Source organism: Brassica oleracea, chromosome C5, assembly GCF_000695525.1.
Source record: "Brassica oleracea var. oleracea cultivar TO1000 chromosome C5, BOL, whole genome shotgun sequence".
Classification (NCBI taxonomy): domain Eukaryota; kingdom Viridiplantae; phylum Streptophyta; class Magnoliopsida; order Brassicales; family Brassicaceae; genus Brassica; species Brassica oleracea.
This window is the reverse complement of record NC_027752.1, coordinates 5,070,217-5,093,627: the sequence shown is the minus strand read 5'-3', so window position 1 is coordinate 5,093,627 and position 23,411 is coordinate 5,070,217. Positions and strand designations below refer to the sequence as shown.

The 23,411-nt window shown below is 38.3% G+C and overlaps 6 protein-coding genes across 6 annotated transcripts; 3 read left to right on the top strand and 3 right to left on the bottom strand.

Moving 5' to 3' along the window:
- The first annotated feature begins 580 nt into the window (after positions 1–580).
- On the top strand, positions 581–4,761 carry LOC106293251. Its single transcript, XM_013728905.1, has 4 exons — positions 581–1,036; positions 2,968–3,215; positions 3,583–4,100; positions 4,190–4,761. Exons 1-4 carry the CDS (start codon positions 611–613, stop codon positions 4,669–4,671), a joined length of 1,674 nt encoding a protein of 557 aa, XP_013584359.1. The 5' UTR covers positions 581–610; the 3' UTR covers positions 4,672–4,761.
- A 202-nt stretch (positions 4,762–4,963) lies between these two features.
- On the bottom strand, positions 4,964–6,843 carry LOC106293527 (cytochrome P450 86B1). The gene has a single exon (XM_013729203.1). It carries the CDS (start codon positions 6,728–6,730, stop codon positions 5,147–5,149), a length of 1,584 nt encoding a protein of 527 aa, XP_013584657.1. The 5' UTR covers positions 6,731–6,843; the 3' UTR covers positions 4,964–5,146.
- Positions 6,844–8,914: 2,071 nt separating this feature from the next.
- LOC106295672 (oxysterol-binding protein-related protein 1D) lies at positions 8,915–12,476 on the bottom strand. The gene is made up of 8 exons (XM_013731640.1): positions 11,655–12,476; positions 11,233–11,586; positions 11,019–11,103; positions 10,484–10,944; positions 10,251–10,406; positions 9,835–10,143; positions 9,387–9,731; positions 8,915–9,249 (listed from the first exon to the last, which is right to left on the bottom strand). Exons 1-8 carry the CDS (start codon positions 12,201–12,203, stop codon positions 9,073–9,075), a joined length of 2,436 nt encoding a protein of 811 aa, XP_013587094.1. The 5' UTR covers positions 12,204–12,476; the 3' UTR covers positions 8,915–9,072.
- Positions 12,477–15,145: 2,669 nt separating this feature from the next.
- On the top strand, positions 15,146–17,830 carry LOC106343982 (actin-related protein 3). The gene is made up of 9 exons (XM_013783348.1): positions 15,146–15,516; positions 15,599–16,058; positions 16,129–16,275; positions 16,377–16,469; positions 16,620–16,739; positions 16,834–16,944; positions 17,144–17,269; positions 17,376–17,474; positions 17,618–17,830. Exons 1-9 carry the CDS (start codon positions 15,470–15,472, stop codon positions 17,696–17,698), a joined length of 1,284 nt encoding a protein of 427 aa, XP_013638802.1. The 5' UTR covers positions 15,146–15,469; the 3' UTR covers positions 17,699–17,830.
- Positions 17,831–18,121: 291 nt separating this feature from the next.
- On the top strand, positions 18,122–20,825 carry LOC106294929 (heterogeneous nuclear ribonucleoprotein A1). The gene is made up of 2 exons (XM_013730641.1): positions 18,122–18,310; positions 18,795–20,825. Exon 2 carries the CDS (start codon positions 18,810–18,812, stop codon positions 20,538–20,540), a length of 1,731 nt encoding a protein of 576 aa, XP_013586095.1. The 5' UTR covers positions 18,122–18,310; positions 18,795–18,809; the 3' UTR covers positions 20,541–20,825.
- LOC106294930 lies at positions 20,668–22,660 on the bottom strand. Its single transcript, XM_013730642.1, has 5 exons — positions 22,310–22,660; positions 21,788–21,950; positions 21,632–21,698; positions 21,294–21,534; positions 20,668–21,210 (listed from the first exon to the last, which is right to left on the bottom strand). Exons 1-5 carry the CDS (start codon positions 22,420–22,422, stop codon positions 20,994–20,996), a joined length of 801 nt encoding a protein of 266 aa, XP_013586096.1. The 5' UTR covers positions 22,423–22,660; the 3' UTR covers positions 20,668–20,993.
- Between the last annotated feature and the right edge of the window lie 751 nt (positions 22,661–23,411).

Sequence of the window (23,411 nt, the reverse complement as noted above, 5' to 3'; positions counted from 1 at the left end):
TTGTTAATTTGAACGATTACTAAATATTTGATTTGAGTCTGAAAGACGGTGCGGTGGATATACTGCTCATGTAGATGCTTGTTCGAAACCTATTTTCAGGGGTGAAACGGCTATCTTGTCTTTAAATGCTCACACGGATTTTAGTTAGAACTGTTGCACGCATTCTAGTATTTTGACAGTTAGCGACGTTTCATTTTCAAGTATAGGATATTTAGTAGGAGTATGTATACATGATAGCTAGATGGTTATGTATATTTGGAATCTTGTAATGTTGAGTTTTAGCTTTATGAGACTTCTCATACTTCTGATATTGACACCAGCTATTCACGTTTCAGGTACTCTAAAGAAAACTCATGTTTAGAATATTTTTTTTTAATTACCAATATATCAAACGTTGATTACAGTTAACACGGAGAGGAAGCCAAGTGATATTAACGTAAAAAAAATGGTAAAACATAACTTGTAATTTATGATTTATGAACAGTAAAGGAAGAACATATTTTAAGGACAGAGACATTTACTTCTCAACCCTCTCTCTATAAATAAGACTATTGTTAAAATGATTGTCCAACACACAAGAGAAACAAGAAAACACAACTGCATACAAGCAATGACGAGAAAAGAGCCAAAACACATGTTTTGCTTTTTCCCCTTCTTCTGTTTCTTCTTCTCATTCATTGCACAAAACACCGTCCCAAACATGGCTTATCCACTCTCAACAAGCTCCCGTTGGATTGTCGACGAGAATGGTCAACGAGTGAAGCTAGCGTGTGTGAACTGGCCATCGCACCTCCAGCCCGTGGTGGCTGAAGGGCTGAGCAAGCAACCGGTGGACGCTGTGGCCAAGAAGATAGTTGAAATGGGTTTCAATTGTGTTAGGTTAACTTGGGCGTTGGATTTGATGACTAATGAGACATTAGCTAATAATGTCACAGTGAGGCAATCTTTTCAAAGCTTTGGTCTTAAAGATGACATTGTTGGCTTCCAAACTAACAACCCCTCCATTATTGATATCTCCCTCATTGAAGCTTTCAAGGTACACTCTTATAATATCTTCAAGCTTTTCACTTTCCAAAAATTGTGTCGGTTATATTAGTTTACAGTAATGTATTAGAGATTGAATTATAATGCAGATATTGAAACCCGTTTTGTTTTTTGATTAAAAGTATAGGTTTTATACTAAGATGACTTGAATATTTATTGCAAATCTTAGATATGTAAGCATACACGTGTCCTTCTCTACATCCTTTTTTCATGTGTCATGTGAACATATAACATACTCCCTCCCTCCGTTTCTGAATAAGTGTCACTTTGACACTTTTCACACAGACTAAGAAAGTAGCGGAAATATATGTAGGTTGTTATTAATTACATCTTTCTGACCAAAAGTATTTGAGATAAATAAAATTATTTATAAAACCAATGCAGTTTACAATTAATTTTCAGTTGAAAATAAGTATAATTTGCATTGAAATTGTAAAGTGACACTTTTTGTGTAACAAGAAAAAAAAACTAGAATGACACTTATTACGAAACAGAATGAGTATTTTGCAAATTAACAGAAAATAACAATTTTTTTATATATAGACAAGCTATTTCCATAAAATATCGATTCATGAAACACCTCAACAATCCATTCAAATGAAAAGATATATGATGAAATAAAATGCTTGGGGTCCTTCTTTTTCTATGATTTTTATATTTATTTCTTAATTAAACACAAGATGGGGTGAATCATTGAATTGTAAAAAATTAATCAGCTACAAAGAAAAAGAATATAAATGTTTTTTTAGGTTAAGAGCTTTTGTGTTATAGTCTTCTCTTTATATTTCTGCTGTTTTTAATTTGTTTCTTGATATGAATTGTGTAAAGATTTAAACTGACCAGGCATATAGGGTGTTCGATGGACTTATGCTTTACACTTTTAGGGAAATGCAATCTTTAGACATTAAAATGAATCTGTTCAACTAATTTTTAAAGTTATAATTAATTTAATAGTTAAAACTTCCATTGACAGAAGAATGAATTTCAAGTTTCAATGTTGCTTATCAAACTTATTACACGTATATAAATTGTAGAAGAACCAAACTGTCTAAAGAACACGTCAACTCTTGTGGGAAACTTTACATAAACAAAATATTCAATCAAATCTTGTTGGGGTTTGGTTGGGAATTGTTATTAAACAAAATATCCGGGAATGTGTACGCTGAAATATGTCAATCGTCAATTTCTTAATTAATTAAAAATTGTTTGGTAGTGGGTAAATGAAGTTAATGTGCAACTTAAGAACACATAACACTCGTGATGTTTGTTTGGCCTTTTGCCTTTTCTGTCACATGAGCTAATTATGTTCTCATGGATTTGTTCTATTCTTAATGGGTGTATAATGCAACATGCATATGCGTACCCAAAAGTTGGTAAGTTATTTAGCGAGGATCGAGTCTTTTTACCTGATTTTCAAATTCTCGTTTGGAGATGAGATTACAAAGAGACTAAGGTTCTTGAAATTACAAAACATTAGTATTGTTCCGAATCTAAATTTCACAACACAGGTTTTTTCTTTCTATGATCATAAACCTTTATTCTCATATACTAAGTTGCATATCATACATCATGTATCATCACGCTGCCAACCAAACTTTACAAATCAGCATTAGTATTTTATATCAAAGCTATTTTGTATACATTAGATAAATTGTCATACGGATATCATCGAAGTACGAATGATAATTCACTAATTAGTTATAATTATGTTATAAATTTTCTTAAAATGTCAAAATTTTGGTTGTAAGATGCCCAGTCTAAATAAACATAATGGAAAAACCGCATGCCATGGAAATATTAAAAACCCCGTGATATATCTAAAAATGACCAATTTAACCAAAACCGCAATCCTATAATAGAAAAGTGAAAATGAAATGTCGATGATGATATATATATATATAAGCTTATTTTTCGTTTGGGCAGATGGTGGTTACTACATTAGGAAACAATGATGTGATGGTTATATTAGACAACCACCTAACCAAACCAGGGTGGTGCTGCGCCAACAACGACGGTAACGGTTTTTTCGGTGACAAGTTCTTCGATCCCACCGAATGGACCGCCGCTTTGAGTAAAATGGCGGCGACGTTCGATGGCGTCTCTAATGTCGTTGGCATGAGTCTAAGGAATGAACTTAGAGGGCCTAAACAAAACGCGGACGACTGGTTCAAGTAAGGTTACTACTTTTTAGCCCATGCATATATTATGTATTACATTAAAAAATTATTATAAAGTTTAGCAAATAAAAATCTTTAATTAAGTTTCTTCTTTTTTATTTTGAGATTTAAAATATATATATATATATATGTACTATAACAAATGTATCCCTAAAATAAAGTATGTGAATAAAACACTTGTTAATGAGGCATATATACAAACGTTGTTTCTTGGATTTGTCAATGATTTAAGAGTTTGTTACAAAAATCAAAATTTTAGGTTGAAAGTTGACCTTGAACAAACGGAAGTTGTTTTCATTGTACTCTTCGTTATAATTTATTAATTAAAATCAAACGAATGTTTTCCTTTCAATGTACGTAGGTATATGCAACAAGGAGCGGAAGCAGTTCATGCAGCAAACAAGAACGTACTTGTAATCCTGTCCGGTCTAAGTTTCGACGCCGATCTCTCTTTCGTTAGGTCCAGACCCGTAAAACTATCATTCACCAAAAAACTCGTGTTCGAGCTCCATTGGTACTCTTTCAGTGACGGAAACTGGGCGACCAACAACCCTAACGATATCTGCGGTCGAGTTCTAAACCGGATAAGAAACGGTGGCGAGTTTCTCCTCAACAAAGGCTTTCCCTTGTTCCTCAGCGAGTTTGGTATAGACGAAAGAGGAGGAAACGCAGATGATAATCGCTATTTCGGATGTGTAAGTGGTTGGGCGGCCGGTAATGATGTTGATTGGTCGCTATGGGCCCTAACCGGAAGTTATTACTTGAGAGAAGGTAAGGTCGGTTTGGTTGAGTATTATGGTGTGTTGGATTCGGATTGGATTAGCGTTCGAAACTCGAGTTTCTTGCAAAAGATCACTCTTCTTCAATCTCAGCTTCAAGGTGCATAACATACATCGCAAAAGTTTCTAGAAGCTTAACCAAGATTTGCTTCAGTCACTAATTTTTTTTGGTTCGATTTGGTTTACTAGGACCGGGGCCTTCAACTGATGCTTACAATCTGGTTTTCCATCCATATACCGGACTCTGCCTAGTACGGTCTCTCAATGACACGACAATGCTTACTCTTGGTCCATGCAACAGTTCCGAACCATGGAGCTACACTAAGCAAACACTACGAATCAAAGACCAGTCTTTGTGTTTACAGAGCAACGGACCAGGAAACAGGGTTACGATGACTAAGACGGATTGTTCAAGTCCCGGTTCAATATGGCAGACTATCTCGGCATCTAAGATGCACTTAGCTTCAACAACAAGTAACAACACTTCTGTTTGCCTTGACGTGGCCGCAGACGACAAAGTTCTGGCTAATGCTTGCAAATGTCTGAGTAAGGACAGTTCTTGTGAGCCAATGAGCCAATGGTTCACTATCATTAACGCAACAAGGCCATTGAAGGGATCAAGACTGTACAAACAGTTGGAGAATTTGTCTCCCAAATCGGATTTGCTGTAAAGCTCTTAATATGACTAGCAAACTATTAGAAAATTAATTAAGTCCTCGTTTTAGATTAGAAAAATAATCAAGAAAATGTTAGAATATCTCTTGTTCAAATTCATTTCTTAATATATCATTGTTAATTCTAATGTTAGATTCGAGTTTATTACGGACTTCCAACTTAAAAATAATTGATAATTAGTGAATTGACCCTAACCCTTTATATATTAATTAATGTCTCATTGAATTCCCGATGTTCAATTACTTTATCTCTAATACCTAAAAAAAAAATCATCTTTCGGTAAATTATTTGAATTATTAAACAGAAAATTTGCATTAATGAAAATATATAAAGTGAAGTTGAAGTTGTTACATTGCAGTTTTTTGATACTATAAGAGAAGGTCAACCTCCTCTATCAAGTGTTATCTTTCGCAATGATTATACACTAAACATAACTCTAGTAACTTCTCCATGATATGCCACGTGGAATATTTACCTCTTCTCTTCCAGCGACCTTGGCGAGATGGTCACCTTGAGACCGTGCTTCATGTACAAAGTCGTCGTTACTCTAGGGACAACAACATGATCTGGATCAACCTTCACCGAGTACCTCAACAATACAGAAGCAGCTACTGTCTTCATCTGCAAGTAAGCAAATGTCTTCCCTAAACAAAGCCTTGGCCCAGCATTAAACACAACGTATTTAAACTGGTCATCGCTCACGAAACTCCCTGCTTGTATCCATCTCTCTGGTCTAAACACCTCACAGTCTTTCCCCCAGATTGATTCCATCCTTCCCATGGCGTATATCGCAAAGTAAACTCGCGAGCCTTTACTTAGAAACGTCCCATCAGGGAAAACATCGTCTTCAGTGGCTTGTTTCATCTCCATAGGGATTGGAGGATAAAGCCTCATGGTCTCCGAGAGTGCTGCTTGTAGATACACCATGTCGTTTAGTTCCTTGACCGTGAAGAGACTAGTTTGATTATGATCTCCTCTCTGTCTCAAGATCTCTCTGACCTCGCTGATGATTTTGTTTTCGACTTCAGGGTGTCTCTGTATCACCCAAAAGAACCATGTTAGTGCAACTGAACTCGTGTCTCTCCCAGCTAAGATGAAACTAGTGCAGAACTGTCTGAAAAACTTGACTATGGAAGGATCTTTCTCATCGCTCTTCTTGTGATGACTTTCTATCTCGATGATTCTCGAGAGTACATCTGATCTGTTCCCTAACGTTTTCTCCTCCTTGAGCTTGCAGATACGCTCCACGACCATCTTGTCAACAAACTCATGAACCACCTCAACAGCTTTCCTCAGACCTTTCTCATACCCAACGTCCAAGAACCTCATAGTCTTCCACACAAAAGGAGGAATCATGAACCTAAAAAGAGTAGACTCCGTTGCTTCTTCAAAAGCTTGAGCAAATGGGACAAGAGGAAGATCAGAACCAAGTGTTCCAGGGTTGTCGCCAAGACCAGCGATGCAGATGTTGTCAAACGTCAAGCGCAAGAGCACATCTTGTAGGTCAAAAGCCTCTTGTGACTTTTCAAAACTCTCCATCACATTCAACAGCTTCTCCCTCACCAAATCCTGCGTTGTCTGAAAAGAATGCTCCACAAACCGAGTCGAATGCATTTCGGTTATGATGATCCGTCTTTGCTCCTTCCAAGACTCGTGATCGGCGTTAAAGATGCCATCCTCGAGGAGATCGTTGAATCTTTCGTTGAAGAAGACGCCTTTGGGGAAGTTCTTGAAGTTGGTCTTGAGCATGTACTCGACGTTGGCGGGTACACAAGTCACGGCTCCGTAAGAACCACCGAGCCAGATTCCGCGGTAAAGAAACGTACCTCGACATGTTTTTAAGCATCTTGTGACCCAACCGTAGACATCGTTCCTGTTAAAGAAGAACTCTGTAGTAACTCCAAACACTGGCCATGTCGTTGGACCTGGTTTCTTGGCTAACTTCTCACGCACGCAACAGAAAACAAAGAGTCCTAACAACGCGAGAGAGACATCGAAGAGACAAAGATGATTGTAAATTCTCTCTGTTAAAGACATGGAAGAGGTTTCAGACATTGTAAGCTCTCTCAAGTTTGATGTAGAAGTGAAATTACTGGGAGAATATTTGAGGATTTGTTTTCATGCGTTTTATGTTTTTTGGCTTAAGAACACCACTTTTGTGGCTGTCTTTCTTGGAGACAGTTAGCTCTGGTAAGTTGGTCTATTTCAAGAAGATCAAAGTTTCTTGTGAGACACGAAAGGTATAGGTTCGTATTGACAATGCAATTTGTGTGTTGGCAATATGCGTAACAAGCGCAAAGAATGCTCCTACAAATGCAAATTTTTCGCTCATGGCTTTGGTGACATAACCTTATAAGTTATAAACTCTTTTATTCTTGGATGTTCATTATATTGAAAACATAAGTGAAACCGAATTAACATAAATATAGGTCATCTCACCAAATTTATTATTCCCTCCGTTTCATTTTATTTTTCATCTTATGTTTATGCACAAGAATTAAAAAAAATATTTAATTCTGCATATTTCCAAAATAAAAACAACATTATCTATACATCTAATTATAATTCAACTAATAAAAAAATAAACTGGAAAATACTGTTTATAATTTTGTATTAAAATTATAAAACAGCAATTATTTTGAAATGAAAATTTTACCGTAGAACGATAATAAAAACAGGAGAGAGTAGTATTTTAAAACAAAATCGCTCAGTGGGGATGTGAGTGCACTTAGGTCATTAATCCGAAATATATTGCCAAATAGTATTGGGCCTATTGGCGTATTGCAGTGAAAATGAATGCAATGTTCTGATAGATCAATTAGCTTGGAGAAGAACATGACACCATTTTTTTTCACTCATGTGTTAAAATGAGATTGGTATGAATGATAAATGGATTAGTATAAGATATATTCTGAAGATTACTTGCTCCAAAACAAAGTATTGTATAGGTCAAAAGATGTGTTAAACTGCTGTTTAGTCATCAAATCTGAGTTCCTCTAAAAGGTACTGGATTCTACAATGCTTTCTACATGGAACATGACTCTAGTTTCTTCTCTTCAATCGAACTTGGCGTAATGGTCACCTTGAGACCATACTTCATGCACAAATTAGTCGTAACTATATATATATTTGTCATGTCATTTGCGAGTCTGTGTGACATAAATGTATGTTTCTTTCTTGGTTCTATTCACTCACTATACTGACGAAAGACATGAAACTCTTAATAACTATCAATACCCTTCGTTTGTATGTTTCAAACTTTACGTACGTACGTATCAATAATGTTCTATAATTCATACCATACTTTTTTAATAAATGATTTATTAGTGGTGTCTGTTACAAACCGGCAGATACTTTCACTATAAGCATATCACAAGTTACATTACTTTTAATTTGCTTACTTTACTTGTAGTAATTGTATTTGCGTTATTTTGATTTGTTTTTATCCTATAAATAGATTACATTTTATTACGAGATATGCTCCAACTAAAATTATGACAAATTAAACATTGTCTGTTTCTTACATCGCATCTTATAATATCAGTGATGGTAAGTTTAATTATCTAAGATTTTTATAGCTTCATGTGTCTCTACACTCTAGTTAGTACGAGATAAAACATGAAATGTTATTAAAATTGCATATGAGATGAAACGTGAGATACATAAAGTGTTATATTTCTCATGATTTATCAAATCATAAACCGACAGAACCAGAGAATCGGAGACGATCAAACCCTAAACCGACCCGGTACAATAAATAACTATGCCTTAACGATATAAACAGACCTCACCGTAGTGTTTCTTTCTCTCTCCCAAAACCTTCGATTATGGCCGGATCTCTCGTACGCCGGAGCTCCGAGAAGCTCAGCCTTCCTATGCTCCAAGGTAAAATCAAATGTGACCAGGATGATTACCAAACAGAGCTCCAGCTGATCTACAAACAGTTCAAAGCCTCCCTGGATCTCTTCTTATGAATCGAAAGGTATGAGCTTTACGTGATTGATTCTCGAGAATGATTTGAACAGTTTCTTGATGTTGTAGAGTCTTGTCATTGAAAATTTGCTGGCTCTGTTTATGGATATTCAAACTATTGGTGATAGAAACATGCTAAAGCTTGCAAAATGCAAATGACAAGACTCTATGACATCAAGAAACAGTTAAATCCTCGATGACAAGACTCTACAATATCAACAAAGGTTCTGGCCAAATCCTAATCGGATAATTTACTAGTCTCCAATAAGTCTGAATGAGAATCTACATATAATGCACACACACACACACCAACAAAGGTTCTGGCCAAATTTTCACAGAAGCACAATGAGGGAATGGTGAAAATCTTTCAATATATATTAATTAAAAAAAAAAGAAACAAATAAAGGAACAAAAACATGAGATGATTATGAAGAAGATGAAACACTGTTACGCTGTTGCTGCTGCTTCTTGAAAATGTCAGTGATCTTCTCCCAATCTTTCTTCTCTCTCGCTTCCCAGTAACCTCCCACGTACCGATAATTCCCTTCTTCATCTTTCTCGAACCATCTCGGTTTCCATCCTTTCTCCTGCAGCCTCCTTGCCTACACCACACACAAAAAAATCAAAATACACTCTTCGACATTCAGTACCATAGTCATCAACTAGACTTAACAAATAGCCTTATCAATCAAGATGATATCACCTAGATACACAAACTGTTTAAAAGTGAAATTTGTACCTGTCTCTGCAGCTGTTCAAGTCTCAGTTTCTCAGCATTTGCTGCCTCGTATTCACCGTTTTCTAAGTGCCTTTGGTCAGGTCTCAATCTCGAATCCGTTGGAGGCAATTTGTCCATCATCCCAGGAGTTATCTCATTAAGAGAGATTGCAAAAGGGGAGAGGTTGTATCTTGTTTTCGTAGGAGATTTGTCTCTCTCCCACAGTAACACAGCTTCTGTCATTGGATCATATCCCTTTGGCTTTGTTGTCGGATCCCCCAACACATAGTACATTGCCTCATCCCATTTGCCTATCAAGATAGCTACTTTCTCCCCAGTTCTATTGTCTTGCACAAACCCATGTACCTGAAAGATGATTTACAAAAACCAATGATGACTTTTATAGTTCTCTCGGTAATCATATATAACTATGGAGCAGAAAGAAAATTTTATAAAATCATTATACTACCTGACGAGGGTTTCGATCTATGACTGACTGCTCCTTGAACTTCAACTTGCAGGAGTAACTGCCACCGCCTTTGATGCGCATAGTTCCATAATGATCACAGTAAAGTTTCCCCAGGATGATGTTGTATATGGAAGTGGTGACCTTGCTCCACTGATACGTCTCACCATCATCAAATTTTAATGTCAAGACACCAACAGGGTCAAGCTGGATTGACCGTCCCCAAAATTTTCCTTTGATATTTGAGTCTCCCCAGAAATTCCAACCTTGTCCCTCACAGTGGCAAGCAACAATCATTGGATGATGACTCACCTAAGAAACATAATTACATGCTCAATGAATTTAGAAAATTAATCAAATATAACATTTCAATACAAGTCTTGCAGTAGAAGAGGAGAGAGATGTGTTGGTTGACTTGCCTTCTCAGAAAAGAAACGAAGTCCTTTATCTGGATAATCAGCTTCATATGTCTCGCCCAGTAGAGGATTAAAAGGTTTGCACTGCCTGCCTTCCGTGGACGCATAGCCAGATACAGCGAAAGCTGCGATGTTTAGAAGCCTCATCAACTCATTGCCCTGAAAACGAGAAAAACACTATAATGTTAAAACGAAATTGCTTCAGCTTTTGGGAGTGAAACTCGCAAGGATCTGACCTGTTTGCCCCACTCAAGTGCTCTGTCTATCAAGTAAGAGTACTCCAAATCCTCAAAGCACTTCTGGAGAGAAGAAAGTGGCTCATTAAAATAAACGGGGAGACAAACTCCAGACAAGTCTTTGCCAATGTTTTCTTTGATGATTGACCACAGTCCAACCGGCTTCTCCTTCTCCTTCGGCTCTGGTAAATTATCCCTTCTTCTCACATATGGATACTGCGGTATCCTAACGGGAGCTTGCAAGCGGTCAGAGAAGAAGGAGTCTTTATCGTAAATAGAACCATTGCCTTCAGCTTCTCTGCTTCTGTAAGAAGCGCTTCTCAGCGCGTCGGCTGATAGGATATCGTTTGTATCAAAGAAAGGTACATCGTCTTCATCAGATTCAACGTCTGCTCCATCGTGACTTTCATTGTCTGCCTCAGAGTCGCTTGCAGATACCTCGGACACGACTGAATAGAAATCTGTTGGAGAACAATGATTGTCAAAAAACACAACACTATCAAGAGTGCACAAACATATATGTAAAGTAACGAACCACTAAATCGTCTTCCCTGTCCACAGCAAGAGTCATGCTCCTTTGTTTCATCAACCACAGTAGTTTCCAGCTCTATTTTTTCAGTCTGCAAGATGAATTTTTAAAGAACCACATCAACTAGTCTACTACAAGACGAAGGAGAGAACAAACATGAGGCTGGTGATGCAATATGTTCACTTCACATCCAATAAATAGTTTGAGAACCAAAACATACCTCCAACTGTCTGAGCGTATCTAGCAGTATAAGGTGTTTCTGTGTGAGAACCTTCAACCGGTTCTGCAGATTAGAAACTTCCGAAAGCATAATGGTTTCACAATCTTTGACTACTGTCTCACCAATGCCTTCCTGCAGTAGCCTTTCACGCAGCTTCTCGGTGGAAACAACCGCATCTTCACAGGGTAAAATGTCGCCGCTGGGGACTCTTGGAAAAAGATCCTTAGCCACCTGCAAAGCCTCAACCCAAGCCGCTCTATTCTCTCTCGATACGCAGCGTAAATGAAGAGTCTTTGTACCAGTGAATATAGTAAGCCTCTTGTCATCAGACTTGCTCGCACGAATCGAAGAAACCTACAAACAAACAAAGCGCAGAGTAAAATCTACCATCCCTCATGCAAAGATCAAGATCAAGATTGTACCTTTAAGTGTACTTCACCAAAAGGTTTACAAGGCCTTGAAGAAGCTGCAGCTCCAGCTCCAAGCTTGTTGCTGCTGCCGCAGCTAGCCTTCCTAATGTACCTCACAGACTCCTCTCCGATCACTCTCACACCCTTGTCTCTAGCGGGATTCATCACGATCTTATCAGGTCCATGGATCTTGTAATACGACAAGACGCCGTCTTCGAGCTCAAACCACCTAGCTCTCCACCCTTTACCGTAGTGGGTCCACTTATACATGATCCCAGCGACTCCAGCACCAGCACCACCACCGACGCCGCCGTTTCCAAAGAAGAAACCTCCGTTCGAAGAAGAGTCTTTCCCCTCGAGATTCACGTCCTCCGAAGAGAGCCTCTCGAGCTGATCTTGGCTGATCCACGAGGCTTGCGTCGAGAAGGATGGCTTGGAAGCGTGGTTGCTAGGCATGAGACCTAGCTGAGAGTGTTGTTGCTGATTCGGAGCCGGTTTAGCGATAACCGGGTTTGTCCGGTCATCGATTAAAACCGGAGCAATGCAGCAAAGAGGATTCATAACATTTGATCAAAAGTTACGAATCGAGTTTCTTTAGATCCGGTGTGGATCGGACAATCTTTAGTTCGGAAATGATAGAAAAGGGGGTACAACGAGAAGACTGTAAAATAAATAAATAAAGCAGAGAGAGAGAGAGAGAGAAGGAGAGATAATGGAGATTGTCAGAGAGAGGAGGGCTCACAGATCCAATTTAAGGCAGTGTTGGTCTGTACATTTTTTGTGTTTGTGCAGTGTGCAGAGATGAGAGAGGGAGCATCTCTCTGAATCGTTTAAATTCATGGAAAAAAAAAATATAAATGTAAAAGTAATTATTAAATTACTATTAATGCTCTGAGTCAACATAATTATGTTTTCTTTTGGACCAATCCTAGTAGAGGATAGGTAGTTATTGCACAGTAAATATATTTATATAATTTGTCGGAAACAAAAATGACCATTGTATTTTTGTATTTAATTATCATTGGTCTCATTAACCAAAATATTCGGTATTCCATAAATAATAATACCAGATACAGCGATGAGTACGAATAATCAGTCAGGTACTATAGTATTTTTTCCTACTTAATATAGAGAAATTTTAATACTAGTAAATAAGGATTAGTATATGGATGATCCTATTGGGGTTATTTTTAGGCAGTTAATCAATTAGTTGTATTAATTGGATTAGAGACCGTGGAAAGATTTCTGATTTTTTTCAGACATTAATTGACGCAGAAAGGTTGTTATAGATAGAAAAAGATTATAATTATCCTTATTTTAAATCATAGAAGGTGGGTTTTTATCGAACATGGTAATAGTTTGTTTTGACCATTGATAAACGTAATGGACCGTAAATAGGGGGGTTTTATGCATTACGTAATGATTTCATGATTAACAAGTGCTTATTTGAAGTCTAGACTAATAGATTTTTTTTTTTATTATGGTAACTTAACTTCACGTCGTCCAGATCTTTACAACGGTGGAGCTGTCTGAGAATGAAGATGTTTATGAATGGGACCTTCAAGGAACAAATGGAGATAAATATAAAACGGGAGCGGTCTACACTTACATCAGAGGAGAAATAGAGATCAAAAGCTGGACTAAGATGATTTGGTTTCCTCATGCTATTCCATGCCACTCTTTCCACGCTTGGCTAGTCTATTTGAATCGTTGTCCAACAAAGGATCGAATGAGAAGCTGGGGTCTTCAAGTGGATCAAACTTGTGTGCTATGCAACATGCACCCAGAGTCTCGCAATCATCTCTTTTTCGATTGCGCTTTCAGCTTTGAACTATGGTCGCGTCTCTCCACTCGGTGTTGCCTCGCTCCTGTCAGTTCGTGGGAGCAAACGGTAGCACAGATGGGTTCCCTAAGGGGTGGAAAAGCGGTTACATTGATCTCCCTCCTCGTTTGGCAAGCTACTCTCTATTGGATTTGGAATGAACGGAACGGTCGGATCCATGCAAGGCCTTTCAGAACGGTGGGTGTTATCTATAAGGCGATAGATCACCAGATCAGAAACAAGATCTCGAGTTTCAGAGACACAAGTCCCTCTCTCTCTTCAAAGATGATGCAACAATGGTTCTCTACGGCTTAACTCTACGCAACTACCGCTTCTCCACATTCACTCCCGTGACTCGCGGAACTTTCCATCCCCCAACCACCAACCACCGCTTTCACTTTTTTCACTGGGCCTTCCATGGATCACAATCAATTTAGGGTTAGTTCTACTGAGATTCTGTTACTATGGGGTTAATTATATTTTACTGGGTCTTGCCCTGAAAACACTGCCTAAGGGCCTGTAATATTTTCTTTTTTAGCTAATCAAATGAAAGCCATCTTACAAAAAAAAACATAAAATTAAAACGATTGACAGATCCGTATATGTTGGTTTTCTTCACATTGGAACTGACTGTGTAGTAATGATTAGGAATAACAAATATGGACCTTAAAAGTTAGAATGACTTCCATTGAAGGTAAACGGGTCTATTTGGATATAGTGCAAAAGTCTTTATCGCAACATACAAGGGCCCTTTTATGGGCCCATATCACAGTTTCTTTTGGACCATAGCAATGTATATTATATGAACTGTATGTGTGTTTTCACCGACTGCAAAAGATTAGTGATTATGAAAATATTTTTTATGCATCAATTTTTTTTATTTTTTCTTTTACTTTTCATGAACTGTAGTAAGAAGTCTCTTTTTTTTTTTGAACAACAGTAAGAAGTCTCTATAGGTGAAACTGTGTCACATAACGGTTTGCATGGACCGCACCAAAAAAATTTAAAGCTAAAACGATTGGATATTTGGATTGTACATGACCATATAAGAAGGTTACGTAGTATCTATGGACCATATACTGCTCTGCTTTATGCGAAATGTAAATAATTGTTCTAGTGAATGATTTCTGATTATAGAATGCTTTTAGTATCTTTTATAAATCATAGAAGAATATATTATGAACCATGATAGGATTTCACGGATTAATTATTGATTGCATAATTTGGCTTTGATAGATTATAGGAGTGATTTTCTTACATGACATGTATCATATATAAAAAGTTTTGTTGTGAATTGCACAATAGTTTTTTTTTATGGATATACGAGTTTATAAAAACTGCAAGTGTTGCTACAAACTATAAGAGTGTAGTATAATTTTTGTTGTTGCAAATAGTCACAGGTGGTGGGCTTTTTGCCGGTGGTTGAAGGGTCGTTATCACTTGAGATCAAAGATTGTTTTCGTCTTGTCTTCGACTACACATCGTACAGTAAGATTAAAACAGTAACAATAATAAAAATAAAAAAAACCTCTGGTTTTACAGCCTTTTTCTTTTCGATTTCGAATTGGTTCAGTTTTACAGAATCTGGTTTTGTTCGATTCGGTTTGGTTCAGTTAAACCGAATTAAAACATCAGGACAAAATTTAACATTAGTCCATTTGTTTTGTACTGTCGGAAAGAATCTCTCACACGCTAAAGGACAAACCGACGACGGCGACTTTCCCTATGATCTGAGTTTCTGAACCAATGGTCTTCCCTGAATTTCACGGGAATCTCTGATCGTTTTCCGGGAAAATTAATTATATCTTCTCTCTCCCCTACATTGTTTACCAGAGCTAGAGCTGCTACGTGGCAGCTCGCCGGAATCTCAAACTTCCATTGTCGGAGAAGAAGCAAGTTTGGAGATTGATCCTTCGTTTTACAAAACAGATCGAAACTCTTTTAACGTTTCTACTGCTACTCGTTCTTCAGCTAGACTCTGTTTCGGATCTCTGTTTCGGGCGTAATGGATCCGACTTCTCGACCCGCTGTTGTCATCGACAATGGAACCGGGTAGGTGATTAGGCTTATGACCTTGATGGGTTCGAGAAAAATGCTTTCTTTTCATTCACGGTATGCTCTCTGATCTTGTTAGGTATACAAAGATGGGCTTTACGGGTAATGTAGAACCATGTTTCATTCTCCCAACGGTAGTTGCATCGAACGAGTCTTTCTTGAGCCAGCCCAAGAGTTCTTTAAAGGGCTCTTGGGCAGCTCAGCACAACGCTGGAGTTGCTGCTGATATGGACTTCTTTATCGGAGACGAAGCTCTCACGAAGTCACGGTCCAGTAGTACTTACAATCTTCGTTATCCGATCGAGCATGGTCAAGTTGAGGATTGGGATGCTATGGAAAGGTATTGGCAGCAGTGTGTGTTCAACTATCTGAGGTGTGATCCAGAGGATCACTACTTTCTTCTCACCGAAAGCCCTCTCACTCCTCCTGAGAGCCGAGAGTACACTGGGGAGATTCTGTTCGAGACTTTTAATGTTCCTGGGCTTTACATTGCTGTTAACTCGGTGCTGGCACTTGCAGCTGGGTACACAACATCAAAGGTAAGTGGGGGCATTGTTTTTTTTTTTTTTACTCCAAGTTCTTTGCTTGTCTGAATCTTTGGTGTCTTAGTGTGAGATGACAGGGGTTGTAGTTGATGTTGGAGATGGGGCGACTCGTGTTGTGCCTGTTGCGGAAGGTTATGTTATTGGGAGCTGTATTAGAACAATTCCAATTGCGGGCAAAGATGTCTCCCTCTTTATCCAGCAACTCATGCGTGTATGTACTCATTTATCTTTTCTAGTTGGTTTTTAATTCTTTCTATGTGACGTTTATGTAATACGGTCATGGAACTTTTGTCATTTCAAAAATTATTGTAGGAAAGAGGTGAGAATATACCACCAGAAGATTCATTCGATGTTGCCCGTAAAGTGAAGGAAATGTACTGCTACACTTGCTCAGACATTGTTAAGGTAATGCTTATTGGTTAATGTTTAAGTTAAACAATAGTACTCTATTTTTATTTAATGATTGATTACTGGCTTGTATGCTGAAAAGGCTTGACACTCTGAACACATGAAAATAGATAAAGATGGCTAAACTGAACAATCATATGGTTGCAGGAGTTTAACAAACACGACAAAGAACCAGGAAAGTATATTAAACAATGGAAAGGTGTTAAGCCAAAGACTGGTGCACCATACACTTGTGACGTTGGATACGAACGATTCCTTGGACCTGAGGTTTGTTACCATTGTCTCTGTTTTCTATGTTTATGCGCTTGTTTTGTGTGTTATTTTAGTGATGATAATGTTGAGATTGTGTGTGTGTTTACAGGTCTTCTTTAATCCAGAGATATACAGCAATGATTTTACAACTTCTTTACCGGCTGTAATAGACAAATGTATCCAGTCTGCACCAATTGACACACGACGAGCTTTATATAAGGTCTGAAAACACTCAGTTTGGTTCAGAGAGTTTTAAGATGTTTTTTGTTTTGTTTGGTAAAAACGTTAAGTAATCAGTTCTCCAAGGTGAAAAAGTAAGTGTGGCTGGCGAGATTGTTGATGCCTGTGTTCAGTTCTCAAAGATGTTTTTAACATGTTTTTTACTGGTATTTGATGAATTTGTGAAAAATTCATTTCAGAACATAGTATTGTCCGGAGGCTCAACTATGTTCAAAGATTTCGGAAGAAGGTTACAAAGGGATCTCAAAAAGATTGTTGATGCCCGTGTTCTTGCTAATAACGCACGTACCGGTGGTGAAATCACGGTAAATAAAAAAAGTTGTATGATGTCAGTAGTAAACAGATACATGTTTATTTGTATATAGATATAACCAGTTTCCCTTTCATCTGCGTTGGCATTTGTAATGACAGTCTCAACCAGTGGAGGTTAATGTGGTGAGCCACCCTGTCCAAAAGTTTGCTGTTTGGTTTGGAGGCTCTGTGCTTTCATCAACTCCTGAGTTTTTCGCGGTATGTAAAACAACTGAGTTGATACCTCCGGTTATAAAAGACTTGACTAGAAACGGTTTAGAGACCAGCTAGATTTAATATGAGAACATCTTGGCTTGTTTTGGTTTGAAACAGTGGATGTGTGTTTTTTCTTGTTATTGCAGAGCTGCAGAACGAAAGAGGAGTATGAGGAATGTGGAGCAAGCATATGCCGTACTAATCCGGTGTTCAAAGGGATGTATTAAAGACAAATAGAAGCTGGTTCGTTAAATAATTCACCAGCATATGTGAATGTTTGTCTGAATGAAACACTCCATTTTAGATACTTGTAACTCAAGCTATTTGGCTCTTTAGGTTTCATTGAGTTTCTCAATCAATGCAAGCTAGGCTTTATGTAGTAGAAGAAATCATATTATTTTCAGACAAAGCAAAAAAACAAAACAAAAAAAAGGCAACAACTTGATAAGGCTGCTCATGGGACTTGGTGACAGAAAGGGGATAAGATCAGAGGTAGAAGGATTAGACCTTGTTTGAATTACAGACCAGACTTGGCTAAATAAGAGTACTAAATGGAGTTAAAACACAACGCAATAAAGCCCATTAATTAATTATTCGAAGCCCGGGCCCAATAAGCTTATCACTAACACGGAGGAGAAATCTATTATCGCATCGGATAAGAAAGAAGCACGTCACGTGTTCTCTCTCTCAACGAAGACGACTCTATCTCCGATCTCAAAACCAATACTTTCATTGAATTTCCCCGGAGAAGCTCAGATCCTCGCCGGCAAACAATTCTCGGATCCTTATCGGAATCTCAGCCTCCGTAGACGGAAGAGACCCAGCTGCAAAGAGTCAAAGTAAGCAAGCTTAGGTTTGTTTTTTTTTTTTTCGATTCTCGAATCTCGAGGCTTTCTAGGGTTTTCATCAATGTTATCTCGTTGAAAAAAAAATTGTAACTTTCATCCCAGATCTGTTGATTTCTTCTTCGATTTTGTAAGAACCGTATGTGTAGTAGGCTCTCCTTTTCCTTGTAAATCAAACCATGTATGTAATTTGATCTATAATTGTATATACTAATCTTGTAAGATCTAATCTTTTAATGAAGAGAAGATATGTTGATGAGCTTAGATCCCCAAATCTCAGATCTATGAGCTAAAGTTCCTGTTTTTTTTTTTTTATAATCTGTACACAGACACATGTATACTTTAGTATTCATCAATAGCTTGTAAAGAATCATAGGCAGACTTGTAATCTCTGTTTTTAAGTTGTTCATGTAAAAAGATTGTTTCATGTAGTTTATGTTGTTTGTTTGTTTAATTCTTGGTTGTATTTTCTGGCCAGTTTTGTAAGAATCCAATGAATCAAGAAAACGCTGGTTATGGAGATAATCAGAAGCTACTTCACCAGGGAAGCGGGACTATTCCTGCTCTTGCTGATGAAGAGCTGTTGGGAGAAGATGATGACTACGATGATCTCTATAGCGATGTTAATGTTGGTGAGAGCTTCTTCCAAGCTCATAATCAACCTCAAGCACCAGCTCAAGTCGGTGGAAGTATTCAAGCTCAGAATAGTAATGTTTCTGAACCGAGAATGGCAGTTGTATCCGGAGGAGGTGCAGTTGAAGGGAAGTATCATAATGGGATCAGTGGACCTGAAACAAGATCAGATGCTTATCCACAAGGATCTTCTTTTGGACCCAAAGGGATGAATGTTGATGTCCAGTCCAACCAACCCAGCAAAGTCAATCCACAAGGATCAACATCTATTGTGTTGAACACGCATAGTTTTTCAGGGAGCGCGGTGAATGTGCCTGAGCCTCCTCCTGTGCATAATAACCCTTATGGTGGTGCTCCTCAAGGTGCTCAGCAGATTCCTGTTAGCCAGACGAGTGTTAATCCAAGCGCAATGGTGAACAGAAGCCCCACGCAGCCGTTTGTTGTGGACAATGGGAACACCATGCTTTTCGTGGGGGAGTTGCATTGGTGGACGACGGATGCAGAGATTGAGAGTGTTCTTTCTCAGTACGGAAGAGTGAAAGAGATCAAGTTTTTCGACGAGAGAGTTAGTGGCAAATCCAAAGGGTATTGTCAGGTTGAGTTTTATGATTCAGCTGCTGCAGCTGCTTGCAAAGAAGGAATGAATGGGTTTGTTTTCAACGGTAAAGCGTGTGTTGTAGCCTTTGCTTCTCCTGAAACGTTGAAGCAGATGGGAGCTAATTTCACTGGGAGGAACCAAGGACAGAACCAAATGCAAAACAGAAGGCCTTTGAATGAGGGAATGGGAAGAGGCAACAACAACAATAACAACAACAACATGAATACGCAAAATGGAGACGGTGGAAGAAACTATGGGAGAGGTGGTGGGTTTGCACGTGGTGGCCAAGGAATGGCAAACCGTGGAGGTCATTGGGGTGGTGCAGCGAGAGGCAGAGGGATGAACAACATGGCTAACGGTGCTGGTGCTGGACCGTATGGCGGCCCTGGACTTGCTGGTCCAGCGTTTGGTGGTATGATGCATCCACAGGGTATGATGGGAGCTGGTGGGTTTGATCCTACATTCATGGGTCGTGGCGGTGGTTATGGAGGGTTTCCAGGTCTTGCTTACCCCGGGATGCCTCAGCCTTATCCAGGTGTTAATCCAATGGGAATGGTCGGGATTGCTCCTCATGTTAATCCCGCCTTTTTCGGCGGCGCGGGGATGGGAACGATGGGTAACGCAGGGATGAACGGAGTTCATGCAGCAGGGATGTGGAACGAGGCTAGTGGAGGAGGTGGTGGTGGTGAAGAGGGTGGCTCTGAATACGGTGGATATGAAGATGAAAACCAAGAGAAAGAAGAGAAGCCATCACGTGAGAAAGAACGAGCTACTGCGGAACGTGACTGGTCTGAGAGCAGTGGTGGTGATAGAAGACACAAGAGTCACCGTGAAGAGAAAGATAGTCACCGCGAGTATAAGCACCGTGATTCCGAAGAGTACGATAGAGGACAGTCTTCTTCGAAGTCTCGAAGCAGATCAAGAATGTCGGAAGATGATCATAGGTCCAGGTCAAGAGATGCAGACTACGGAAAGAGAAGGCGTGGAGACTGAAACAGAACCTCACACGTTCTTCGTGTGTCTTGTTGCTGCATCTAAACAACACCGGTTTTTAAGTTACTCTGCATACTTCATCAAACTACTTATCATCATCAAATATTTGATACAATGTTTCTCTATATACCTTGTTTGCTGATAATCTGTCTTTGGAGTTGAGCATATATATGTGTGTAAACTATGTTTTTGTTTTTGTTAAAGGTTCATTTGTTATTGCAAACACTTTGATCTAGGAAGCTGTTGTAAAAGAGATCTTTATTATTTGCTCTTATTCAAGCTTTATTTGGTAGCATTTCACAGTTATTTAATTTTAAATAAAGGATGTAAAAGCTGAGGGGCTTTGGCATGTTGCATCAAACCATCCCAAAGCCAAACACACAGTTTTACATTCTATACAATACATTTTTTTTACCTTCTAAAAATCTGTACATAGTCTTGTTTGTCCAGATTCTAAATCAGATTTGAGTACTCATAGTAAACCAAGAAGAGAGCTTCAGGGTAATCCTTGGGAAGGCTATTGATGTAGAGATAGAATCTGAACAAATCTTCCCTTGAAGCCGTCCTTGTATCCACCACGTCGTTGTCACCAGCAAGCACCCACAAATCCTCTGAGTTCACTCTCTTCATGCTCCCCCGGCAGAACGGGCATGACTGAGACTTCAAGTTCCTGCAGATGTGATCAAAGGAGATTTGGTTAAAATGAAAGCTCCTTCATCAGTTAACAAAGGTCTTTAGATAATGTGTGTGTACCAGTTGCGGTAGCATTTGATGCACATGGAGTGGCAGCAATTAGGCAAAACCATTTTGGTGCAAGTTTCTAAACAGATTCCACATTCTTCCTCACGATCAAACGCGGCATTGCTGAATCTACTACTGCTGCGAGCCTCTTTTGTTATCTTCTTGCTGAGTCTTTTAAGGTCAAACCCGAGGTCTGCGTTTGCCAGCTCGTCTAAGTTGCTGTGTAATAGCTGAAGTGATGGTAGTATCACACCTTTCAAAAAGACAAGACAACGTTAGGAGACCAAAGCTGGAAACAGAAAACATGGAACATTACAACATTATACAGCAACGGTTACAGGTTTGCGTACCATAGAACTCACTGATAGTTGCTTTCCTCCCGTGCGTAGTGAGCTTAGGCTGTCCATCAGAATGAACCTGTACAAGACAAATTGAGATATTTCAGAAAACTCCTAAAGCCCTAACAAAGGAAGACGCTTTAAGATCACAGGGGGCAAGAACTAAACCTTGTAGACAAGAACATGAAAGAGATTAAAGTAACGAGGAAGCAGACATGAGCAAGAAAGATCCATCCACCGAAGCAAGAAGAGTAACAATGAAGCAAAGTTGCTATGAACCAGTTTCATCTGAAGCCTCACATTGTTCTTCCCCATTGGAATTGCTTCTGCCCTGAAGACATAAAAGCTCAAACTTCTCAATAAGCAGCAACTAATCTTACAATCAGAGAGAGACCTTAATTTCTCAACTAAAAGGCTAGTAAATTAGAATAATCAAGCAGACAACAACTTTCATGAGATTCCCATTTGAGAACGCTATTACTAAAACTTATCGAAGTTTCCTAAAATAACCAAACTCTGATGAGAAGAGATTACATAAATCCCCAGAAAATGACCTTAAAGTTCTCTCAGCTGGGTGTTTCAATAATTCACCTACTTTTAATTAGTAGTAGCTCAACTAATCAAAACGATAAACGAGAGTAAAGTCTTAAACTTTAGGAGAAAGGAGACAAAACCCAGAAAGGGACTTACAAAGTGTTTGCGTGTTGGACATCAGCTTCCAAAATCTTCAACGATTCATAGTACGAAGAAGGAGAAGATGATGATGAAGAAGATGAAGAAGATATAGCCATCTGATTATACATCTCTCTCTCTCTGTGTTTGTGAATCCCAACAGAGGAATTGATTGTAGAATCCCAACAGAGATATATATAAGAAAGACGAAGATGCCAAAAAGGCGAGAGATTGGTCTGAATGATCGGAAAAAGGTAAGAACCTAAAGGACAAAAGGCCAAAGCAAGAAGCTAAACACCGCAAGGACACAAGTCTCCACTTCTTCTCTCTCTCTTTGCTTTTGCCTTTTTGATTCTTTTGTTCACGGTTAGTTGTTCTGCTTTGTTTAAATAAATAATCATGTTGAATAAGAAAAGTTCGTTTTCTTAATTACTAATTTAATTGTTCTTGTTAATTAAGCTTGGTACTTTGAGTTGGGATGGCTTTTTCGTATCTGATTATAATTAATAGTCATTTTCATTCAATTTGTAACAGCTTTGGGATTAAATACTTAAAGCCAATATAGACAAAAATACCGAAGTGGAAGAATGCGTGTATTTTCTTGTCTCACTAATAGAACTTGATTTGCTGAAGTAAACCAATGAATAATGCTCAAAATTATTCTATGGTGTAAAGTGAAAGCTTTTAAATTGAGAGGTGGACACCAAAAACCGACAAGAAATATTACGAAACTGTTTGAAATCGAAAATAATAAAAAAAAAATCTTTTAGTTAATGGAGACCCTAGTTAATGTCCTAACAAAAAATAATTAAAAATAGGCTTGCTTCGGTTGGGTTCTAATTTTTATTGGGCCATTAATTTTAAATGGGTTTCAAAATGGGCCTATTTTAGCCAATTTTATACATTTATTTTTTACTATTTATATATATTTTCAAGTATTTTAGACGACTTAAAAATATCTTATATATTTTGGATGGTTTTTAATATACATTAAATCTAAAAATAATTAATATATTTAGGTAGATAAATCTATTTCAGATACATTCGAGTACACGAAATACTTCGGTTCGGATCGGATTCGGTTTCGGTTCTCTAGATACCAAAATTATGAATCCGTTCG